General features: G+C 40.8%; 1 protein-coding gene across 1 annotated transcript in view; it reads left to right on the top strand.

Moving 5' to 3' along the window:
• Itga1 (integrin subunit alpha 1) overlaps positions 1-23723 on the top strand; it is a 153636-nt gene that overhangs the window by 91737 nt on the left and 38176 nt on the right. Inside the window, exons 8-14 of the mRNA XM_055603387.1 lie at positions 224-374; positions 6537-6702; positions 11560-11633; positions 12352-12496; positions 18436-18578; positions 21697-21840; positions 23088-23345. Coding sequence (XP_055459362.1) covers positions 224-374; positions 6537-6702; positions 11560-11633; positions 12352-12496; positions 18436-18578; positions 21697-21840; positions 23088-23345 — 1081 coding nt within the window. The remainder of the gene's footprint in view (positions 1-223; positions 375-6536; positions 6703-11559; positions 11634-12351; positions 12497-18435; positions 18579-21696; positions 21841-23087; positions 23346-23723) is intronic.

Here is a 23723-nt window from a genome sequence, read left to right as displayed (position 1 = left end):
CAAGTGGTAAAATGGCTAGTCCTCATGTGCGGTACCTGTGGAACTGTTGCAGACGAGATCATGGTATCTCCCACTTCTGACAGTAGAGTGGGTCCGCGGACATCTCGGTGGGTGAGGGGGAAGCAACAGGCTATGCAGAGTTGCTATATTTTGGTTGGGTTTTTCATCTTGCCTTCCTTTGGGGGAGTTTAATCGGCCTGGTTTTGGTCTGCGTTCCCTTCAGGAAAGAGGCATTCACTGAAGCTCGGGGTGCCAGGAGGGGAGTTAAGAAAGTCATGGTTATTGTGACTGATGGAGAATCACATGACAACTACCGGCTAAAACAGGTCATCCAGGACTGTGAGGATGAAAACATCCAGCGATTTTCCATAGCCGTAAGTACCGTGTTGGCAAGGGTTTGTAAATTCACGAGACAGACATCATCTACTAGGCAACAAACGGCAATAACTTCTTAGTTAGTAATGCTTCCTGAAACTTGCCACGCCCAGCATCATCGGATATCTCTTCTGATCACCCACTGACCAGCCAATCACAGTATTTCTGTTGCTTTTTCTTTTTACTTACACTGTCCAAGGTTTTCACATTTCCCAGGTGTGAGAAAGAGGAGGAAGTGGAAGTCTGGGTACCGGAAAGGGCAGCAGACACTGTGTGTCAGGGCCCGAGACACCTTGGTACAGATTCTTTGCTCCATATTGTCTCTGGGAACAAGGGAGCGTGTTCTCAATACTCTGAGCTTCAGTCTCTTCCCTTGTCAGAGGATTACGGTATTTCTGTCAGTCTGTCTATATGTCTCTCACCACATGAAGAAGCACTGAAAACAGCGGCTAGTGAGGCACACGATAAACATTGTCCTGCTCTCTGATCTCTTCAAGGAGCTCACAACCATGAGCTAATAAGAGCCTAGTGTGAAGGAGATAAAAGGCATCTGGGTTTCCTCCTTGTTCCGAAACAGTCAGAAAATTCCCCACGGCCTATGTCTGGCCCTTCCTTTCAGCCACCACTTCCTAGCCCTGCCTGTGCCTTCAGTCTAGGGGCAGGCTTCCCTTTTATCTGAAATCGATTGTTCTTTCATTCACTAAAGTTGACTTAAAGAATTGCTTTTTTTTTTTTTTTTTTTTTTTCAAGCCAGGAGAAAAGATTCCGAACCCTAAGAGCTCAGCCTGAACTCTTTACAAACAATAATCCTATCTTAACTGTGTTAGTTTTCAGCATCCAATCAGTGCATTTACCTCCTTCTTTCAAAGATACGAATGATGTGAAAAGTGCAAGGTGGAGTTCATACACAGGAAAAGTTCCAGGACATGATTCACAGCTTCCCAGGGGCAAGGCACTACATTTTATAAATGATTTGGTCATAAAGTGAAAATATCCTCCTGCAGCATTTTCTTATTTTATTTGGAGTATAACATATAAATAAAAACAAGCATCTAATTGCTGCTGTAATTCTCCTTATTGCTATTTTTATAAAAAAAACAATCCACTTGCCAATTATTACCAAGTTTCTTTATTACTAACCCTTCTGCTGCTACAGTGTAACTATTTTGAATTTGTGGTTGAGAATAGTTTCAGATGGTCTAGCTTTCACTCAAGAAAATGTCCAAATAATGAGTGACATTTACTCTGTGGCTGGTGTCTTTCTTCCGTGTATAGAGCTAGGGCTTGCTCACTGGTTCCAGACATCTGAGTAGCAGAGATGATCTCATTTTCTCTGCTTCCCCCGGAGGAATAGTTGGCATTCTAGGTATCAATGGATGCAGGCCATGAACAGTATGAGCCATCATCAGAATTAACAGGATTGGTGCTGAGGATGTAGTTCAGCCATTGATTTGCTCGCCTCCCTCATGGGAGCAGACACACACACACACACACACACACACAAACACACACTCAACCTGCAATGTCAGCGCACAACTCTTATTGTATCCTGGGTTTTGTATTACTTCCGGCAACACAGTCAGCTTTTCCTTGTCTTAAATTGCCTTGCTTGTTTGGAATCTGATAGCCACACATTGCCTTGACATTAACCTTGTCAAAAGGAGGTTTCAGAATCCCAATCATCTTCATGGAGCACCATATACTCACGTGTCTTTCACTTCATCCGTGAGTACTAAACTGCTCTTGAAAGCTGTATAGAAAAAAAAAAAAAAAAAAAAAAAAAAAGACATTTCCCGTAACAGTAAATATTCGATATTTTTCCTATTTTGTGCCTCTTTTCCCTACTGCATCATGTTTATGTCTAAAGATCCTGGGGCCAAAACTAGAAAACAAGACACTAGTGTCACTTCCTCTCATTTGTGCATTCAGCAGAAAGACTTCCGGAACCTCACGAGGTCCACTCACGCTGCGTGCTGTCACACAAATAGAAACTGAGCCCCAGTTATTGCTCCAGCTAGTCCTCTACCTCAGCTGCTGTCTGGACTATCTTTTCTGTCTCAGTTGTTCTCTGAAGTATGCTTCTATCTCAGTTATTGTCTGGACTATTCTTTTTTTTTTTTTTCTAGTAATTTTATATTTTTTATTATTTAAAACATTTTTAAATTCTTATTTAATATTTATTACAGTTTATTCACTTTGTATCCCAGCTGTGGCCCCACCCTTGTCTCCTCCCAATCTCCCCCCCCCTTCCTTCTTCTCCCTCTTGCCCCTCCCCTAGTCCACTGGCCCGGGGCTATTGCTGGCATGAATTCAGTGACAGGCTCTCTGATCACCTCCCCCTGTGGGGAGGGTGATTGCAGCCTTGCCAGGCCACAGAGGAAGACAATGCAGCCAGTCCTGATGAGACCTGATAGGCTAGGGTCAGAGGGAAGGGGAGGAGGACCTCCCCTCTCAGTGGACTGGACTCTTTTCTTTTTTTGTCTGGACTATTCTGTCTCAGGCATTATCTGGACTATTTCTTTTCTGTCTCAGTGAGTCTCTTTGCCATTCTTCTGTCTCAGTTGTTGTCTGGACTATTATTTTTGTCTCAGTTGTTGTCTGGACTATTATTTTCATCTCAGGCATTATCTGGACTACCCCTTCTCCTCTGTCTTTTGCCCACTATTTGATTCGGAACAACACAGAAATGTGTTTTGATAGGAAACAGCTCCCCCAGAGGATTAAATATTGGTAATATAAGTTCCCTGTTTTCAAACCTCAAACACTTCCTGTACAATTTTCATATTTGGAGAGGTCATGAGTTGGCTTTTAGTCCTCTATTTATGTCAGTGGAGAGTGTTAGACTGGCCCACCAGGCCTACTTAGATATTCACAGTCTGGTTTGAGGTGATAATGGCTGGCAGGTGTGATCACTTGCTACACCCTAATGTAAATGAGGCATCAGCGAGGCTCTTAGCATTCCGTGTATGTTTCCACACAGATGGCATGAGGCTGCACATGCGTGCACTGCACACTTTACTTTGACATGCCTGCCTCAAGGGGGCTTTCAGTTCCCAATACTTTTTTTTTTTTCAGGTAGATATTAGCAGAGTTCAAATGCTTAGGTTCCACAGATTTGAGCTGTATAAAGCAGTTAAAAAAAAAAGTACATTATTTTAACTTCTTGTTTGTTTTCATAGAAAACATTTCTACGAGCTACCAGACCCTTGGGTGACACATGACAATCGGTTTCTGTCATTGTTTTCATCCATGATTTAAGATGATTCAAGCTTGTATGGGAGTTGCAGCAACTCCTGCACCTGAATGTATATATGTATACACGCATTCTACGACATTGTACTCAGCTACATTATTCTTGTCTTTGAATATGTCCTGTGTGTGCTTTTCCTATTTAGCTAAATCCAGTTATCTCCCTCCTGTCACACGTACCACCAAATGTCTGATAACATTCACCTCACAATTAGTAACTGCAACCATGCATGCTCTAAAGCTCAGCCATTAAGTTTGTTTTATGTATATTTTGAATTACTTCAGTTTTATGATGAAATGGGAAGTTGATGTGTGGATCCAATAGAATATGCTTGGAAAGAATCAAAGAGAAGCAATGACAGTTTATTATCCAGACATCACAAAATCTACAGAATACATTAGGTAAATCAGAGGAATCCACATGATTCAGACCCTAAGTCACATACAAGTGACCTTGCTATCAGCTCCAGGCTTCCTTAAGCCTTGGACAGTCCTTTCCAGACATCCAAGTGTCATTTATTATGAGTACACCTAGCCCCCTAATGGGCCAGCATGGACTGGGTTGCTGGGGTCTTAAAGGTGAAGGGGAGGGGGTTGGCTTGAAGCCCCTGATGTTGAATTGTGACATTTCCTCTTTGCTGGTCACCGAAGTCCCCCAGGGAAGGGGGGTAGGCATGTTAGGCAAAGCCTCCATGCGCCTGCTGACCGGAGCAGATACAGCTCTAATTCTCACATTCACACTCAGTGTGCATCAGTGATTCAGCTCTCGCTTTCAACCACTATTCATCGAGTGAAACAAACAGGTCTGCCACAGGTCCTAAGAAGAAATAAGAATAGTAACTTGAGGGTTTTTTCTCTTTTCTTTGTAAGTATGTGTGTATACATCTTATCAAAATAGCATTTTGTAACCTGCCATTTCAAACGTCACTTTAAAACCACATGTATTTGCTTGGATAACCATCAACCCAAATTCCATACTCATAAGATCTTGGTCTTTTCCTTTAATAATCTGGTGGCATCAGTGTACCTGTACTTGAAAAATTAAACTTGATAATGGTTTACTGTTTTTAACTTATATAATGTAAAGGCTGCTGTGTTGTCTTTAGTAGCTAGAACTTTTAAAACATGTATGCTTGTACTATCTGTTCATTCAGTTCAGTTCTTTTTAAAAGCTGGGCTAACATTGGCCTACAGTGAAAAACACGTCAGTGCAGAGAATGATTACCAAGTGCACATAGAAAATGCACCTATTAATATCCTTGTCTGTCACTTCCAGACAGTTCCCTGTGCTTTTTGTCTTCTAATAAAACCTATTGCAACCACTTCTACAACTAATTCTGGATCCCATGTAAATGATCGCATACTGTGTCTTCTTCTGTGTTCTGCTTTTCATGAGAGATTACCCATGTTTTTTAATGTTGGTGCTCCTTCTATTTATTATCTTATCCATTTTATGAATACACCGTCACGTATGCACCATCATTTGCATGTATTTAAGTTGTTCTCGATTTGTGATAGCATAATAAAGGAGGCGTAAATTTTTAAAACTGAGAGCTAATAATATTAAAATGTTACTCATAATAAAATAAAAAATAAACATGTTTTATTACAAGAGTGACATTTTCATTATAAAAGAAAACGTTTTTAAATATATGCAGGCAAATAAAAAATGGAAATATACAGTCTTATACACAGAAATAAAAAATAACATACTGTGGTACTAATCTGTTTGAATCTCTTTCGTAATACCCACATTGCTATGCAATTTTAAGTATAAAAAATTAGGTCATATCTTTGTATTGGGGATATTTGGTTTAAAATGTAAGTATTACTATGAACATAGATATTTTTACATAGAGAAAATTATACATACCTTAACGAAGACACATGATTAGTGTGACTTCTTGAAAATTTAAAACCTCTCATAGAAAAATAAAATAAACATAAAGGACTTCATGTCAAAACACATATGGAATGTACACAAGTCTGTAAGAAAAATGTGTGTGCGTACACAGGCATACACGCACATTTGTCCAACATATATATGTATTCAAACATTGAAAACATCTCCAGAAGACGGCGGTGTCAGAAGCTACAGTCATACCACAAACATAAAGAAACTGTGTTGTCCTCCCCCTGAGGGGGGAGCAGCCTTACCAGGCCACAGAAGAGGACAATGCAGCCACTCCTGATGTGATCTGATAGACTAGGATCAGAAGGAAGGAGAGGAGGACCTCCCCTATCAGTGGACTTGGGGAGGCGCATGCATGCAGAAAGGGGAGGGAGGTTAGGATCGGGAGGGGAGGAGAGAGGGGCTTATGGGGGGATACAAAATGAATAAAGTGTAATTAATAAAAGTTAAATAGAAAAATTAAAAAAAAAAGAAACTGTGTTATAACATTGCAGAAAACATTGCTATTTCAAAACATTAGCGTTAATACAGACACGGACGTGCAGAAAAAGAAAGATCTTTATTTTGCTACCTCAACAATGGTTTTAAAAATCAGTGTATAGGGATGAGGAGCTGCTTAGTGGTTATTATCTTGTACTGCTCTTGTGGAGGACACAAGTCTGCTGCCCAGAACCCATGTCAGGTGGCTCATAACTGCCAGTGACTCCAGCCCCAGGAGCATTTCAGCCCTCTGGTCTCCAAGGGAACCTGCAATCGGGTGCACACACACAGACACACAGACACATCCACACACACGTAATGAAAAATAAATATTTGCATGAGTTAATATTATGAAAACCTGTATTCAGAAAGCTTCTTGTCCATAAATATTCCCATAAGTACCTAAAATTGCCCTGTGATAAGATATCATGCATGCTCTTGTTTACTGAAAATATGCTTGAGATACATTTTTAACATATAGAAGGTAATATTTGTTACGGCTGTTTTTGTTGTGCCCTAGATCCTTGGCCACTATAACAGAGGGAACTTAAGCACTGAAAAATTTGTGGAGGAAATAAAATCAATCGCAAGTGAGCCCACTGAAAAGCACTTCTTCAATGTCTCCGATGAGTTGGCCCTGGTCACTATTGTTAAAGCGCTGGGAGAAAGGATATTTGCCTTGGAAGGTATGACTATCTCTTCTAATCCTGCCTAACCTTTCTGAACTTCAAACTTAGGTATTAGGCTTGGGATATTATTTTCAGCACATTACTAGCTCATTTTCACTGTGTGCCATAGCCATCAGGGAATAATTCTCTTTTATGTGAAAGGAGCTACTTCACAGAGACCTGTGTCTGCTGGGAGCTATTTGTTAGGCCGAGAGGATGGACACGAGAGCTGGTGAACTCGGTGGTCAACATAGACATACGCAAGAACCCAAATGCCCCAGAATGCTTTCTTCCTTTTCTGTGACACAGCTTTCGAGTGTGGAGTGGCTAGCTCGACTTCTGTTTCCCACAATGCCTTTGTTTCCTTAGGCTGCAACGAGAATGTTCTGATGCAACAGTTTCTTTGTTCATTTCCTCTGTAATTTGCTCTTTGCCTATTTTAAAAGATCCCCATGGAGTTTTGCCTCGAGTCCTTTGCCTGCAAAACCTCATTTGCTACGGTTGTCTAATTCCTTTGACTTTTTCAGTGGCAACTGGCTCCTGAGGTTACTGAGCACTGCTAGTCCCTTCAATGGGGGTTTCAGAACAACAAACAACTTTGGTACTAATATCTTCTGTCTAGTAAAATCTTTTTCCACATCTTTGAAGGCTGGAGACTCAGAAGCCACATCCCAGATTCCCCACTTGGAGAAACCACTTGCCCTCCTGGGGCATTCCCGTCCAATTGACTGCCTTCAAGAGGGCACTATAAAAGCATCACTTCTGTAGTTGTTAAAAGCTCTCACTCAGACTCCATAACAGACCTGTGAATAACACATGAAAGATAATGTGGGGAACAGACATCACTTTGTAAAGGGTAGACAACTTTGAGTGAGTATACGAATTTTCGTGAACAAGAAAAATGTGTGTGTGTGTGTGTGTGTGTGTGTGTGTGTGTGTGTGTGTGTGTGTATGTTTACATCTGTGGTATGTGGTGGGGACTGAGCCCAGGGACATACATATGCTAGACAACTTCCCTAGAACTTCACTATATTTCCAGTTCAAGAAAATGATGTAGAGCAATGGTTTTCAATATTTCTTGAGTAGCCCCTGATAACAATTTTTTTTTTTTGCTTCACATTCCAGTGCACACATATCCATGGATATAAAAATAAAGCCAGCCTCAGGACGATTCACAATATAGCTGTTATATACACTGTGCTACTCTCATCTCTTCCTGCTTGCAAGATCCTCTTTTAATGAAAATGATACTGGCTTTACTCACAGTCTGAGGCACTGTCAGTGCTCAGGAGGTTGGTTTATTTTGAGGACAAGGAGGACTTAGATTCCAGGCATAAGGAATTTCTCTAGCTGCTGTTTTCTCCTATGCCCACAGAGACAGAACACTTGAATCCTTCTTTATTAATTTTTTTATTTTTAAAATTTTTTAAATTTTTTTATTAGTTAAAGTTTTTTCACTTTGTATCACAGCTGTAAACCCCTCCCTCAGCCCCTCCTAACTCCACCATCCCTCCCTCATCTCCTTCCATGTTCCTCTCCAAGACCACTGATAGGAGAGGTCCTCTTTACCTCCCATCTGACCCTAGCCTGTCAGGTCTCATCAGGACCGGCTGCATTGTCTTTCTCTGTGGCCTGTTATGGCTGCTCCTCACTCAGGGGGAGGTGATCAAAGAGCCAGCCACTGAGTTCATGTCAGAGACAGTCCCTGTTCCCCTTACTAGGAAACCCTCTTGGATAATGAGCTGTCATGGGCTACATCTGAGCAGGGGTTCTAGGTTATCTACATGAATGGTCCTTGGTTGAAGTATCAGTCTCAGAAAAGACTCCTGTGCTCAGATTTTTTTGCTTCTATTGCTCTCCTCGTGGAGTTCCTGTCCTCTCCATGTCTTTCTATCTCCCCCTTTTTACATAAGATTCCCTACACTCTGCCCAAAGTTTGGCTATGAGTCTCAACATCTGCTTTGATACACTGCTGGGTAGAGTCTTTCAGAGGCCCTCTGTGGTAGGCTCCTATCCTGTTCCCTGTTTTCTCCCTCTTCCAATGTCCATCCCATTTGTCTCTCTGAATGAGGATTGAGCATCTTAAGCAGGGTCCTCCTTCTTGCTTGGCTTCTTTAGATGTACAGATTTTAGTATGTTTGTCCTATATTATATGTCTAATGTCCACTTATAAGTGAGTATAGAATACTTCTAATCAGTCTAAAGTCATAGCAGTTTCTGAATGGTTCAGCTGTGCTGTGTTCTGAGTATATGTCACTATTATACGCCTTTGGTCTTTCAATAGCCTTTGAGATGTTATTTAGCAAATAGGCCAGGCCATGTTCATCTAGATTTAATATGGATGGTCTTCCAAATTATTGTGCACTTTTAACTTTTAATAATACAGGCCAGGATGGGAGAGGTGGCCCACACTTTTCATTCCAGCACTCGGGAGGCAAAGGCAGGTGGATCTCTGTGAGTTCAAGGCCAGCCTGCTCTACAAAGGGAATTCAGGACAGCCAGGGCTTGTTACACAGAGAAGCTCTGTCCTGAAAAAACAAAAAACAAAACCAGAACCCCCACAAAAATAAAAAACAAAAACAAGACAACCCCTCACAAAAAAACAACCAAACAAACATAAAAATCACAGGCCAAAGAAAAAAAATCTACAAAGGTTGGGTGTTTTTTGTTTGTATGTTTTTGTTTATTATTTTACTTTATTTTTGAGACATAATATAATTACAGAATTTCTCTTTTTCTTTCCTCCTATAAGCCCCTCTCATATAACCCTCCCGTTATCCTTCAAATTCATGAATTCTTTTTCATTAATTATTATTACATGCATATATGTATATACATATAGATTTCTAAATATAACCTGTTTGTTCTGTTTAACGCCACTTGCATGAGTTTTTTTTTTTTAATTACTATTACATTAGTCAGTTAACCATAGTTTTGCTGTTCTCTAAGTAAAAAGCAAGTAAGGTCATTTTGCCTGAAATGACATTTTAAGATTCTTTCTAACCTAACCAAATCACAGTTAATGCTTCTCTCTAAAATGTCCAAATGCTTCAAGATACCTCTATATGTAAATAAGAAATTATTTTTAAAAAACTCTCCACAGATTAAAAGATCTTTCTTCATCTTAATGCTTCACTGTCAAAGCTAAAATTCATGTGGGTTGTCTGTTTTGTTTCTGTTTTTTTGTTTTGTTTTCAAGGCAAGATCCACTCCCTGCCCCCGCCTTGCTCCCCTGCCTCAGCTTCCTGGTGCTGGCATCACAGGGCAGTGCTTTCATTATGCTAGTTCTCACTACTTTCATAATGAGATCAGAAAAGTCTTTCCCCCCTGTTGTGTGGAAAATTCTCCATTTCCTGTCACTATTTCTTTTCGATCATAAACAGCTGCAATTATGAAAGTCTGGCTTACAAGAACAATTCCACCTCGTGACTCAAGCAAGCTCAGGGATTGACTAACTAGATCAGGGAAAGGTATGAGCCACCCCACCCTCCTTTTTTTCAATCAACTTTGGGGAAAATGCCCACACTCCTAACCAAAAACAGTGTCATGGTCAGAGTGGCTTGTCAGGGGCAGGTTCAAACTGAAGAACTTGGCATGTGCCCATGTAACAAATGGAAGGTCATGTAGCTACTTTCTCTGTTCTCAGGGAAAAACACATCATCAGCAAAGGGTGGGGTTGCTCCTATCTACCACTATATTTTTGTTATCATTCCTGAAAAAAATAAGCATAGAAGTAGCTTAAATCATTAAGTATCAAAAACACATTTTTAAATTTAAGGTAAAATGCATCTTTAGTCGTTTGGAGGGCAATTTGTATAAGAGAATTAGGTAATACATTCAAATTCTTGATTAATTGCCATTTAATTAATCATTTAACCTAGCTTAATAAAAATTCAATTACAGATGCATTTTTTAAAAACTTCTCTGCCAGTAAATAAATAGTAAACATGTTTATCAAAAATTTAATGATTCTCATGCTTCAGCTGACAGACAGGCTGACTTGGCCAAAATAATGTTATTTTTAACTTATTTCTAAGACCAAATAAACCAGTAACTCCCTGGAAGCAAGTAGATCAACATTCCCTCAGCTCCCCCAGGAGACTGTGGCTTCTGGTCTGTAAATATTTTGAGAAGAGTGAAGTTCTATACAATACTCTGACTTGTCGGCACTTCAGCAGTGAGCTTTAAAACTGATGTTTTAAAAATATAGACTCCGACGGGAGCTGTGTGCAAAAGTCACCTCCTGAGCTGAGTCATCACCACATTCGGCCTTAGAACCGACACGAAGCACCTCCTCAGCTCTGTCACACAGTGGCACCTCCAGAGGATGCACGGCCTGGGGGCATGTAGGTGAGACTGATGAGTTGGGACTCTCTTTAAATACACCAGTGAGATTTTTTTTTTCCCATCCCGGTAAGGTATCAAATTTAGCTCTGATGGGGTTCCCAGATCAGGCAGACAAGACAGTTGATTCCACTGCAGTAATTCAGCTTTCCAACACACCATGGAGTTAGAGTCAGCCACAGTATTGAACTGACAGTCAGGCTGAGTTGACTGTCATAAAATTATATGTTACTTTTAGCTTATTTTTTAAGACCAAATAAACTTCCTGCAATCAAGTAGACCAACATTCCCTCAGCAAAAACGGGAAGCCAATGGGTAAGAGCGGGAGAAAAGAGCCCTTTCACTAACCAGTTTTATACTTAACCCTGCCTAGGAGCTTTGGTTGAGAGGTACATGGCTGATAGTGCCCTGATAGGTTTCATAGTTCGGCTTGGCAGGTCCCTATATTCCAGCAGTCCCACATCCAGCCTGTCAATAACAGCCAAAAAGACATTGCTACTCACTTATTCTGATATCTTTCCTACATTATAGCTACAGCTGACCAGTCAGCAGCTTCTTTTGAAATGGAAATGTCTCAGACTGGCTTCAGTGCTCACTATTCACAGGTACGTTGGTCATGTGCTAGAAAGAAATATCTTTTCTGCAACCTTTTCTCTCTCAAGCAATGCCCAGGCATCGATTGCATAAGATTGTCTTGAAGTTTAGGGTGAGGGCGGCTCTGCCGGCTGTGATGGTGATACCGAATCCAAATGGGAAAATGTCTCACAACCTCATTAGGAGAGATCATTACACACTCCTACACTTTACCAGTTAATAGTCATGAATAAGAGAGTCTGAGGACTGCTCGATGTACTTGAGTGTCTAATGAAATGAAGACCTAAGAAATGGGTTTCAAATGTGGAATCTTTTTCTGTGTTAAGGTATATCCATTGGTTATGCCAAAATTCCTTAAAAGACTAAGAAGTAAGTTTGGTTTGGTTTTGTTCCTTTTTTTTTTGTTTGTTTTTTGTTTTTTGTTGTTTGCTGTTTTTTTGTTTTGTTTTGTTTTGTTTTAATTACGTACCCAGAATAGCATAGGAAGGCAAGAGAAGACATCACGGTCATTGTACAGGCATGTGGACATTTCAGTGTGGAGGTAACATAGTATGCTTCAGCTCCCTTTTTAAAGAAAATACGGATTGTAATATCGGGTTCTTGTAAATAAAGTTATTGGGTGGACTATGCAAATCAATTTGTATAAAGCCCTTTGAACTATTCCTATCGTTTTATTAATGCTTTGTATGTGTTTGCCTACGCCATTTTCCTGTTCTCTGTGCTTGCTAGGATTGGGTCATGCTTGGAGCAGTGGGCGCCTATGACTGGAACGGAACTGTGGTCATGCAGAAGGCCAACCACAGTGTCATCCCTCGGAATACCACCTTTCAACGTGAGCCCGCCAAAATGAACGAACCTCTTGCTTCTTACTTAGGTAAGGCTCGGATGCAACTGATGAAGCCTTCTTCTGAAGAAGTCTTCCACATTGTTTTATCTTTACCACAATTTTCTCCTGTCCCTGTAGTTTTATGCTTTGGAAGGGGAAAGTTTCAGACATTCCCAGCAGCCTTAGAGAGTCAAAGCCACAGACTCTGCAGGTCGTTAGCCTAGTGCCTGCTGAGGTATGAACAGCGCAAGGGGCAGTGTTAGCCAACCTGGTGCTTTCTATGCGTGTTCCCCATGCCTGATATTTCCTTTAAGAACAGAAGAGCTTTGGACATGGTAGGCAGAAAACAAGGTTAGAGAAAAACATGGAATGGCCTACCTTATCTCTTACATAATGATTTCTCTCGGGAGGTTTCATTCAGAAAGAGTGTTTCAACTGTGTTATCATGTAACTGCTTCTTTGATAGCCCTCTTTCCACTCAGTGAATTGCTGTACTTAGACTCAGCAATGCGTTTTACTCTAAACCTTGCGGAGAATAAGATGGGGTATGTAAGGGAGTGGGAGGCATCAGCTTATTCAGGATATATAGCAGGCTCAGAAACAACTGGGGCAGGAGGGGGGCCTCTTGTCACTGGAAGGGCTCAGGAAACAGGTGGGAAGGTCTAAAATGAACAGAACCCTCCTGATGTGGGCCCCCCTCACTTAACACACTCATCCTTAGGTCTTCTCATGCCCTGTCATCATTCTCAGTGTTGGGGTACAGCGATAAAGCAAACACCCCGTTTTACCACCACGGTATTCGACCCTGGATCCAAGTCTTTTTCTTTCCAAATCCCAGTTTCTTTGTATCTCATGAGGAAACTGCCAAGTGTCTGTGGTGCCTCCACATCTCTCCTTCCTCAGGACATGTGTGAAAGCTGCAGACACAGCAGGGCTTCAGAGTTTGGGCTTCGGGTAACTAAGGAATGGTGAGCAGCAGAGGCTGCACAAAGCTTAAGACACAGTGAGTGGCATAAAGGAAGGTCTCATCTCCCTCACAGAAGTCACCACATTCCACTCCAACCAGAAAACAAACAAAGCAACTCAAAGCTGCAGTGACGTGTCAAGTTATTCCAGTAAAAAATGATTTAGAGAAGATAGATCTGTAATGATTCCCTGACACAAGCTCACCTTCCTCCGAATCTCAAAGGAAATGGGAAGCTGGGAAAGGAAGTGTACAGTGTTTCTTTGAAGCAGAAGAGCAGCTGTAATCCAAGCTTCTGGGGCTGAGCTTTACTTTACATGTGTGCTTTCGTGGCGGCAGACATGGTTAATCTGTTTTCTGAATTGATCATCAGAGGATAGCATGACTGTGCTTCCAGTTAGCCGTAGCAACTATGACATGCCAGTCAGGTCACCTGATTCTTACATCAGTCTTCGTTTCACTGTACCAAAAGACCTGATTCTGAGATAATGGGGAAAGCATGAGCAAATACTGAGGGTCTGTGTCGCGCCAAGCACATTAAACAGATTAAAAATAGCAATGTGGAGTAGGCAGAAGAGTGCAGGCCTTGTTTGGGATGAAAAACAATGAAGAGACAAGCAGTCTCTCTTGGTGGGCTCTGGCCTGAGGCAGAGAGAGGCGACAGAAACAGTGAAAGTCAACTCAGAAAGCTTCTAACATTTCTCATGACCCAAGATTCTGTGACATCGTTGAATGTGAAATACCTTGAACTCAAGAACTAGCTTAACTTAAACTGCCTTTCTGTCCTAGGTAGAACAATTATGGGACATTTACCTTCATGTATAATAGATGGCACTCTAACTGCTCTTACGAGAGGAAGTTGACTGTGTGTTTGAAGAGCCACAGAAAGGATCATATTGCATTCAGAAATTCACTTTAAGACCTCAGCCTAAAAGACAAATCCAATGCCCATTCCCTAATCCCCAGGCATTTAATGTGTTACCTTCCGATGCCAAAAGGACTTTCCAGTCGCAGCTACATGAAGGATCCTGAGACAGAACTCCCTTGGATATATTGCCATAGACTGATAAAGTCAAGTGATGACACCAGAAAAATCTTCCCTAGATGTGTGGAGAGAGAAATAGAATTGTAGGAGACGGTCAGAGAGATACAGTGCCACTGCCAGCGAAGAAGAGGGAGATGGGAACACATGTATCCCTAGGTCACAAGGGACAGAGACATGTGATCTTGCCGAGCTACCAGAAAAGAGTATAGCCTGACCTGCTTCTCACTATAGTCCAGGGGGACCTACCAGCTTACAGAATTGTGAAATAAAGCATTTGCAATGAATATTGTAAGTCATCAAGCTTATAATAATTTGTTATAGCTTCAGTAGAAAATTAACGTGGGTCTGTTAAATATTATGTCAGTTGCTAACATGGATTCTGTTGCTACTAAGTATTTAGACAAAAACTGAATGAAGAAGCCGGGGGTGGTGGCGAACACCTGGAATCCCCGTGCTCAGGGAGGCAGAAGCAGGCAGATCTCTGTGAGTTCAAGACCAGCCTCGTTTACAAAGTGCATCCAGGACAGCTAAGGCTAGAGAGAGAAATCCTGTCTCGAAAAACAAAAACAAAACAAAACAAGCTTGAATGAAGAAAACAAATGTGTTTGACGTGGTCACTACTTTCCTTATTCATTTATTCTAATTATTAATTTAACAGTGTATTATTATTATCATCATCATCATCATCATTGGTATTCTAGGTTAGGATTTTATAATCAAATTCTTTTAAGTCAAACAAAGTCCTAAATCTATCATTCTCTAAAGTTTGAATTAATGGTTGATTAAAGCATACTTAAATAATTTAAAATTGCACTTCACATACATAAGAAAACATTAAAATAGGAGCCTTCCTTCTTTATATAGCTCCTCTTATCATTTATAATTCAATGAATCTGAAAAAATTACTAGTTGACAATGTATATACACAAATGTATGTAAATATATGTGCATATTTATGAATCCTCTGTGCCTAGGAAAGGAAAAAATTTATATATGCTCTCTATAGTATACTCAAGTATTTTCTGTTCATTTCATTGCCTTAGTCAAAAGTTAAGACATTTGCCAACATATATCTAATAAGTCTAAGATGTCTTTCCTGTGCTTCCCCTCACCCACCCTCAAATATTATTTCAAATATGAAGGGATACTTTCAAATATTTCATTGTGGTGATTATAAATTACAAAGAGACTGAGTTTGCTCTTATGAAATCTGGGTGGAAGGCAACTAGTGAAGCCATGTGAAATTTTGTGAAGGGGAAAGTAAGAGATCAACGCTATGGAAATATATGCACTGATCAGCGTGAAATAAAGCGTGGCCATCTCTCTCAGGACAGAGTAACCCACCCATCTTCCCATCACCTCATAACCTGACTTGATATGTGCTTAAGCAGAGGCTTAGGAAGGGAGGAGGCAGGTGAGTCTAAACTCCCTGTCCCCTTCATCCATACATGCCTACATGCCTGACAAACTCTAAAGGAACAGGAAGTGAGGTAAAGGCACAAGGTAAGCCGTGCATGTCCTATTCCATTGCCAGTGCTCACGCTTCTTCCAAGAGATGGAAGATGCTCTTCCTCATAAAGAAAGATGAATGTGAGCTGGGCGTGGTGGCACCTGCCTTTAATCCCAACACTCACGAAAGCAGACAGAGGTGGATGGCTGTGAGTTCAAGGCTAGGCTTGTCTACAAAGTGAGTCCAGGACAGCCAAGGCTACACAGAGAAACCCTGTCTTGAGGGAAAAAAGAAAAGGAGAGGAGAGGAGGGGAGGGGAGGGGAGGGGAGGGGAGGGGAGGGGAGAGGAGAGGAGAGGAGAGGAGAGGAGAGGAGAGGAGAGGAGATGAATGTATAAAGATAGTTGAAAAATATTCACAAAGGGAAATACACCTGACATTTTGTTCCCTTAGCACTTACATGAACATATTATTTGTTTGCAAGTGGAATTATTACCTTATAGTAAAATGCTACTTAAATTAACAATATGACCTCCTTCGCAGTTAGAAACAGTTCCCTGTGGTGTTCTGGCCTACTCAGTCTTCGAGTCCAGTAACAAGCCACCTCTAGCTATTAGAGCATTGCTTCCTTCTGCAGAGCTCAAGCCTAAGTGTAGTATGGGTTATGCATTGATTTAGCTCCATGCTCTGCAGATACAAAATACAAAACTATTTTTCTCTCAAAAAAAATAATAATAATGATCTGACTTAAAGCCAAAATTTAGGCCTTTCCTAACTTGCCCGAAGTGACTCTGGAGTTGGTTTACTGTGCATTTCTGACCCAGAACTTTCCTCCAGTCATGTACATACTAAACACATCATGTCCATTTTAAGAATATCTGAGAAACTTCCCAGGCTAAGAGGCTATGGATATCGGAAAAGCCACCATGCATCTGAGTGAGGACTTTACCGTTGCACTGCGGATCCCTTCATCTCTGCAGAGACGGACTTGTAGGTGTGCCGAAGGCCTTGGAAAGAGAGTGGCTTCCCAACAAGGGGTGTGGAAATTTTGTTGTACATGTATACAGATATGTAAGGTAGTGCCAAATGTGGGGGTTGCCTATGAATTCCCTGGTTACTGAGCTAAGTCAACAGAGGCACCTGTGCCAGGTCCGTGGCCATGTACAGACTGCAGGAGAGAACAGGGCTCGTAATCAGATCGACCCATGCATGAGCTCCCCTGTCATAACAACAGGATTCAGACTGGAGCAGAACCCAGTGTTCTTACACCTTAAGTGGAGGTGGCCTGGAAGAGAAAGGAAAAAGAGAAAACAAACAAACAAAACTTCCTGGCTCATGAGAGAAGTCAACATAAAATGCACATAAGTGAACGCAAAAGCGGGTAAAAAGAAAGCAATTTTACAGAGCATGGAGAATGGGATGAGTAGATGTGTGGAAAAAGTCAGGTTTCATTAAAAAAAAAAAAAAAACACTGAAAATCACAGCAAAGAACTGTCATTAGATAATTTAACAAGCATCATAACATCCACAAATGTAAATCCCAATTCTCATACACAATACCTGAGAAGGTTTAATGGAGCCAGAAGTCTCTTATACAGCAGGTCAAAGAGTAACCGTAGTGTGTTCTGAAAGCAACTTACCTGACAATGTACCAATGAGGAAAAAAATGATCCAGTCATTTATTATTTGAAATTTATTGCTAAAAATATTCAGAAGAAGAAAATAGTCCTCAAAAATTGCCTTTATTATCATAAACATAATAGAAAAAATGTGAAAACAACAAAAGAAAACAAAGAACAAAAATACCCAAATTCCATTATTCCATCAGTAAATATCCAGGAAATAAATGCAATACCTTTGTGACACAATTCAGACAAGCAACCTTCAGCCATATAAAATTTCAGTTTAAAAACTTGGGTAGCAATGAAGGAAGAAATTATGTTTTCTGTCATTCAGAGAATATAAAACTGTTAGTGTTCCCTGGGTGTGGTGGCACACCCCTTTGATCCCAGTGCTCAGCAGGCAGAGGCAGGTCTTCAGAGTGAGTTGCAGGACAGCAATGACTACAAAAAGAAACCTTGTCTCAAAAAAAAAAAAAAACAAACAACAAAAAAAAAAACCAAAACCAACAAACACACACAACAACCCTGCCCCCAAAAACTCTATTAATGTTGATAGTACAGACACTTGTATCTAAATAAAATACAATTGACTTGCTGCAAAGTGGTCATTGGAGGGTTTTCAGGTGGGTGTAAGTATGTGTGAGTGTGTGTGAGTTCCTGTAGGTACCCTTTTCTGTCATCACTGTTATATCATTTGCATATTTAAACAATGAAAAACCGGGCTTGGGGAATTATCGTTTCCAAGTCATTCAGTGTGGCAGAAACAGGGAACTCAATAAAGGCTTCTCACCAACACAAACTATGAGAAAATACAGAGATGATTAGCCCAACCATTTAAAGTTAGTCATGATATACTCCATAGGACTTTAAGGGTCCAGGCCCACATCTTGGCTCTCTCCTTGGCTAGGTTACATGGTGAACTCTGCCACTGTCCCTGGAGATGTGCTCTATATCGCTGGTCAGCCTCGGTACAATCACACAGGCCAGGTTGTCATCTACAGGATGGAGGATGGGAGCATCAGCATTCTCCAGACACTCAGTGGAGAGCAGGTAAACGGGAAATGAACTGTTCTGTGTCACCTCTGGGGACTCTGGGTAGAGTTTGACTTGAAGTTTTTAAAACCCAATCATTCAAAATACATCATGAAGAAGACCTTTATTTGATATTTTGTAGGGGTATGAAGTAGCCATATCTTTGATGTCATAAGAATGTTAGCTGGACGAAGGTAAAGGTAGATATGAACAGATAAAAGCCGTTTCATGCTGTTATAGTCAATCTAGACAAGAAATATTAAGATCTAAAACATTAAGGAGCATAAAAGGGCCAGTTGCATTAATTAATCATTGATGAGCTAGAAGTAGCATGAAGTTATGATTGGTACAGGAAACTCTTAAGAGAGAAATGTTGTGTTGGCTCTAAAAGGAGAGACAGTATAGAAGAAGAAAGAAGAGAAAGACTAAAGTGTGTCAGATTTTAAATGCCCAACTCAAAACATTGGATCATGCCGTAAGTAATGGGAAATTGTATGTAGCATGCAAAATTGGAAAATTCTTTAAAATACCCTTAAATATTAAAAGGTGTTTAGGAAACTATACATACAATAGGAAATGGCAATATTTACAGTATTTTAGGCTGGAAAATATGTCTAACCATGCTATTCAGTAGTTGCTTTTGAATAGTAATTTGAATAGCTTTTGTCTTTTCTTTCCTCATATTTTCTTTCCTCATATTTTCTAAGAATTCCACAGTAAGAATTCACTGCCTTCATCCTGTCATTTGCAAGGATGATCTGCTCAGGCTTTGATATGCAGGGCTGAGATACACCTTCCTCCTCTGTGGGAGTCCTGGCCACAGCCATCATAACCTGCAGCTCAGGTATCAGGAGAGTCACACTGAGTAGGTCTAGAAACAGCCTGAGCCTCAGAGGAACAGTGCCCTTTGCGATAGCATAGCGAAAGCTCCCAGGACCTCTCCAAAGGGCCACCACTGTCTGTGAAGCCCCATTATACACAAACAGTTCCTTTCCAATTCCACCCAGCCTAAACACCACATCCCAGGCCAAATTATTTTCACCCCCGACCAGCATTGCTCAGCAGTGCAGGCAGAGTATCCTGAGCAGACTCCAGAGGAATGTCAGAGTCATCAGAGGTAGTCTCTTCTATTAACTGAAAGGATTTTTATTAATTCAGCCATATTTACTAAACTCATATTTCATAAACTCATCAACAATAAAATAGACTGATCATTGTAGCTCAAAGGTGACATGCAAAGATTCTAAAATTATTTTTTTAATATTATGAACTTGATAGGGAAGAGGTAGAAGAGACGGAAGTGGGAGTGGTAAATAAAGCTGAAGGACAGGAAAATGCTAATTGTTGTTATTGACAGCTTGCATCTGTTATCATTCTGAGGGTGTCGCAAGTATAGCGGAATGCAAAAATTGTAAAATAAACATTCTTACAGGAGTAAAAGAGAATGTCAGGTGATTTTTTTTTTCAAAGTAATCATTTCTGTTCTGAGCCTGAGATTCTGGAGGAGGAGGAGGAGGAGGAGGAGAAGGAGGAGGAGGAGGAGGAGGAGAAGGAAGAAGAAGAAGAAGAAGAAGAAGAAGAAGAAGAAGAAGAAGAAGAAGAAGAAGAAGAAAGGGAAGAAAGGTTGTTCCATCATGAAAAGTTAACCATTTGTGAATTTGTGAAGTTGTGGTAATTCAAGAACATCATTACACTTAGACGTGGTTCCTATGGAAACACAAATTCTCATGACCAAAGCTACTGGCAATGGGACTGAGAAAGCAGAGGAACTGTGGACCTGAGCAGCTCATGAGCTCACAGTCAGCTTCAGAAGACGACTGACACTAGAAACTGATGCCCATTAGTGCAGTGTCTTACAGTTTTAGGGTTTGAGGGTTTTGTTTCTTTGTTTCTTTGCTTGTGTGGAGGCAGGTGTATTTATAATTAGTTCAATTATTTTTTTCTTTTAGCAGTAAGCTTTTCAAATGTCTGTGAAGTGGTACCTTAAAGGATCACTGAAAAGAACATTCAAAAGAAACAGCTTCAAATCCATGTCCGGAAATTTCTAGGAATGGCCGGGAGCCTAGAGAAGGGAGATGATGTGTGCATCAGCGAAGCTGTGAGAGAACTGTGGAACAATGTCATCTAGCCTGTGAGAACCCAGTGAAGACGACAGGCCTGACAGTTAATGCAGGATGAAGTTTAGGAGATGAGATGAGAGAAAGGAGCTTGCCAGGATGAAAAACAAGAAGAGTTTTGGTGGTATATGGCAAGCATGATAGCTTACACCCATAATCCTAGTACTCTGAGGCTGAGACAGAATTGCCACAAGTTCAAGAACAGCCTGGGCTGTACAGTAAATTCCAATCAGCCCGGACTGCAGAAAAAGACCTTGTCTCAATCCTTCCTATTTCACCAAAAAAAAAAAAGTTATATATTAAGAATGTGAAGTATTAAAAAAAGAAAAGAATGTGAGTATTAAACGCAGGTCAGTATGTGAAAAGTGATTTCAGCATTTAGACAGTGTAAATCCAGTTCCTCGCTAAAACAGGTCCTTTAAAAAACAAAAACAAAAACAAAAAAAAAACAAAACGTTGTTCAGGAGGATAGGCCTTGCAATCTTTTCCTAGTTTTCTATGCCTTGCAGATGCTGGACCACGACTTTGCCACTGCTCAGCAGGCACCACAAGAGACCAACATGTAACTTCCTCAGCTCTGTTTACTGCAGGAGTACTCAGCTCCTTCTGTTCATTTGTTTCACCGTCCCACGTTATTGTACCTACACCCTGAAGAAACCAGAGTACCTCTCTCTATCTCATTTTTAAAAATCTTTTTCTCTAAAAACAAAAACAAAAACAAAAACAAAAACCACTGTGGTAGTACTGGTCTGATGTGTGGAAAAGCAAGGAAAGTCACAATAGAAATGAACGTAGTCATAGACTGAAATCTTTTACCCCTCGTCATTCTCCAAATCAGGACTTCAGTCTTCAGTCTTCAGAGAAGACTTGGCTTGCACCATTTTCTGTATTCCGTTGCCTTTGACACCAACCTCACGTCCTCTTCTAGACAAGGACAGTTAATAGAACGGCAGACTTCTGCTTCCGGGAGAAATTCCGAGAGCTCATCCGTGTGCTTGTTGTCTTGTCTTGTGTCCTAGATCGGTTCCTACTTTGGCAGCGTCTTAACAACAATTGACATTGACAAAGATTCTTACACCGACCTGCTTCTCGTCGGAGCCCCAATGTATATGGGAAAAGACAAACAGGAACAAGGCAAAGTGTACGTGTACGCTGTGAATCAGGTAATGACATCTGACTGTGGCGCATCCAGAAAATCCCTTCCTTCCCTTCAGTTCCCACTAACGCATCTCGAATATTTTTCACTAGTTTTGCGTGGGAAAAGTGATCTAAGAAGTTTGCTAGGCCCGTTCAATTTCACATTTTCAAAGGGAACGTTTAGAATCCAAGCTAAGTACTTTCAGACTTTAATTATGTTTTGCCTGAACATGTGAAATAAGTTTGTTTTGCTCTCTCTCCCTTCCTCCCTCCCTCTCTCTTTCTCTTTCTCCCCCACCCCTCCAGAATAGGCGGGATAAGTAAGGCAAATGCAAATGACACTTGGTAAATATCCTGCTCATACTATTCAAGAGCTCTAGCCTGCGTGGTGTGTGTGTGGGGGGTCATCCACAGTTACCATGGCAATAGCCAGAAACAATTTAATAGCAGTGACCCCAGGCCCTTCCTTGGGAGACACTGTGGGTTTTGTAACACTTCACCCCGTGAGGAGACAGTCTCATTTCAGTCCTAATTTTAGACATCACTTGTTGGGTGAAATAACTTTTACCTAATTTATTAAAAGGATATTTGCTATTTACAGACAGGTCAGTGGCTTGTTTTGTTTTCATTTGTTTGTTTGTTCATTTTGGTTCTTAATTTTTTTCTTGCATAATAATTATTTTAAATCATAAATTGTGTACCTTTCTTTCTATTTTTCCCCCTTGGCTTTCTCCTCTCCTGTGTGTTTGTTTGGAGAAAGAAACTGTGTTGTTGTTTGTTTTTTTTTTTTTCTCTCTCTCTCAAAGTATGTTCTTTGTTAGCAGTGTCTATGTTTCCCTCCATTGCAGGCAGCAATGTTAGTTTCATGAACAGAGTAAATTTTGTCCTTATCTTAGGTGGAGGATGAACTAAGGGTCTCATCCAAGATGCACAGGGTGGGTGTAGCAGGGCTAGGAGCACACAATGGAGGATTTAACTTTCAGTTCTTAATAAGTCGAAAACATGCAACTAATTATACCCTTAGCTTCATTAGGAACAGCCTATTGGAATTCTCATCATGCCTGCTTGCTGAGGCTCCTTTGGCATTCCCACTTTTTTCATATACTTTACAGGTTTGCCGTCTGTATGCAAATGGTTATTTCATAAGCTCGGTGTAGTGTGTGTGTGTGTGTGTGTGTGTGTGTGTGTGTGTGTGTGTGTGCTTAAAAAAACAAAGGTACCCTACAGTAGCAGTGTTAGAAACTCTTAAGTATTCTGTTTATCTTCCCTCCAGACAAGGTTTGAATATCAAATGAGCCTGGAACCAATTAAGCAGACATGCTGTTCATCTCTGAAGGATAATTCATGCACAAAAGAAAACAAGAATGAGCCCTGTGGGGCCCGTTTTGGAACAGCAATTGCTGCTGTAAAAGACCTCAACGTGGATGGATTTAATGATGTTGTGGTTGGAGCTCCGCTGGAGGATGACCACGCAGGAGCTGTGTACATCTATCATGGCGGTGGCAAGACCATAAGGAAGGAGTTCGCACAAGTAAGACACCAGGATTCCCCTCAGGGCCTCAGGTTTCCATGCCACGTGGGCTCGCCTCCGTTACTCATAACTTTATGCTGACCCTTTGGGAAACTCCATGAGACTTTCTCTTGTATTCTTTCTTAGAAGAGTTAGCTAGTGTTTTATACTCTTACCTAGTTTCTTTTTTGTGGTTATTTGTCTGCCTTCTTGGACCTCATTTGAAATGGTAATATAATAGAAAACAAAAGAAACCTGGTAAATAAAGTGGCTTGACATCTACTGTGTACTTAATCCTAAATCCTAAAAAGGAAGAGGGCAACAACAGTGTGATTTAGTCAGTAAAGGAGACTGTGGGATGTTTTATTCAGTGCTCATATTGTTGGTAAACAAAATTGC

This window comes from Psammomys obesus, unplaced genomic scaffold, assembly GCF_907164565.1.
Source record: "Psammomys obesus unplaced genomic scaffold, mPsaObe1.curated_primary_1811, whole genome shotgun sequence".
Lineage (NCBI taxonomy): Eukaryota > Metazoa > Chordata > Mammalia > Rodentia > Muridae > Psammomys > Psammomys obesus.
This window is presented reverse-complemented; position numbering and strand designations above follow the sequence as displayed.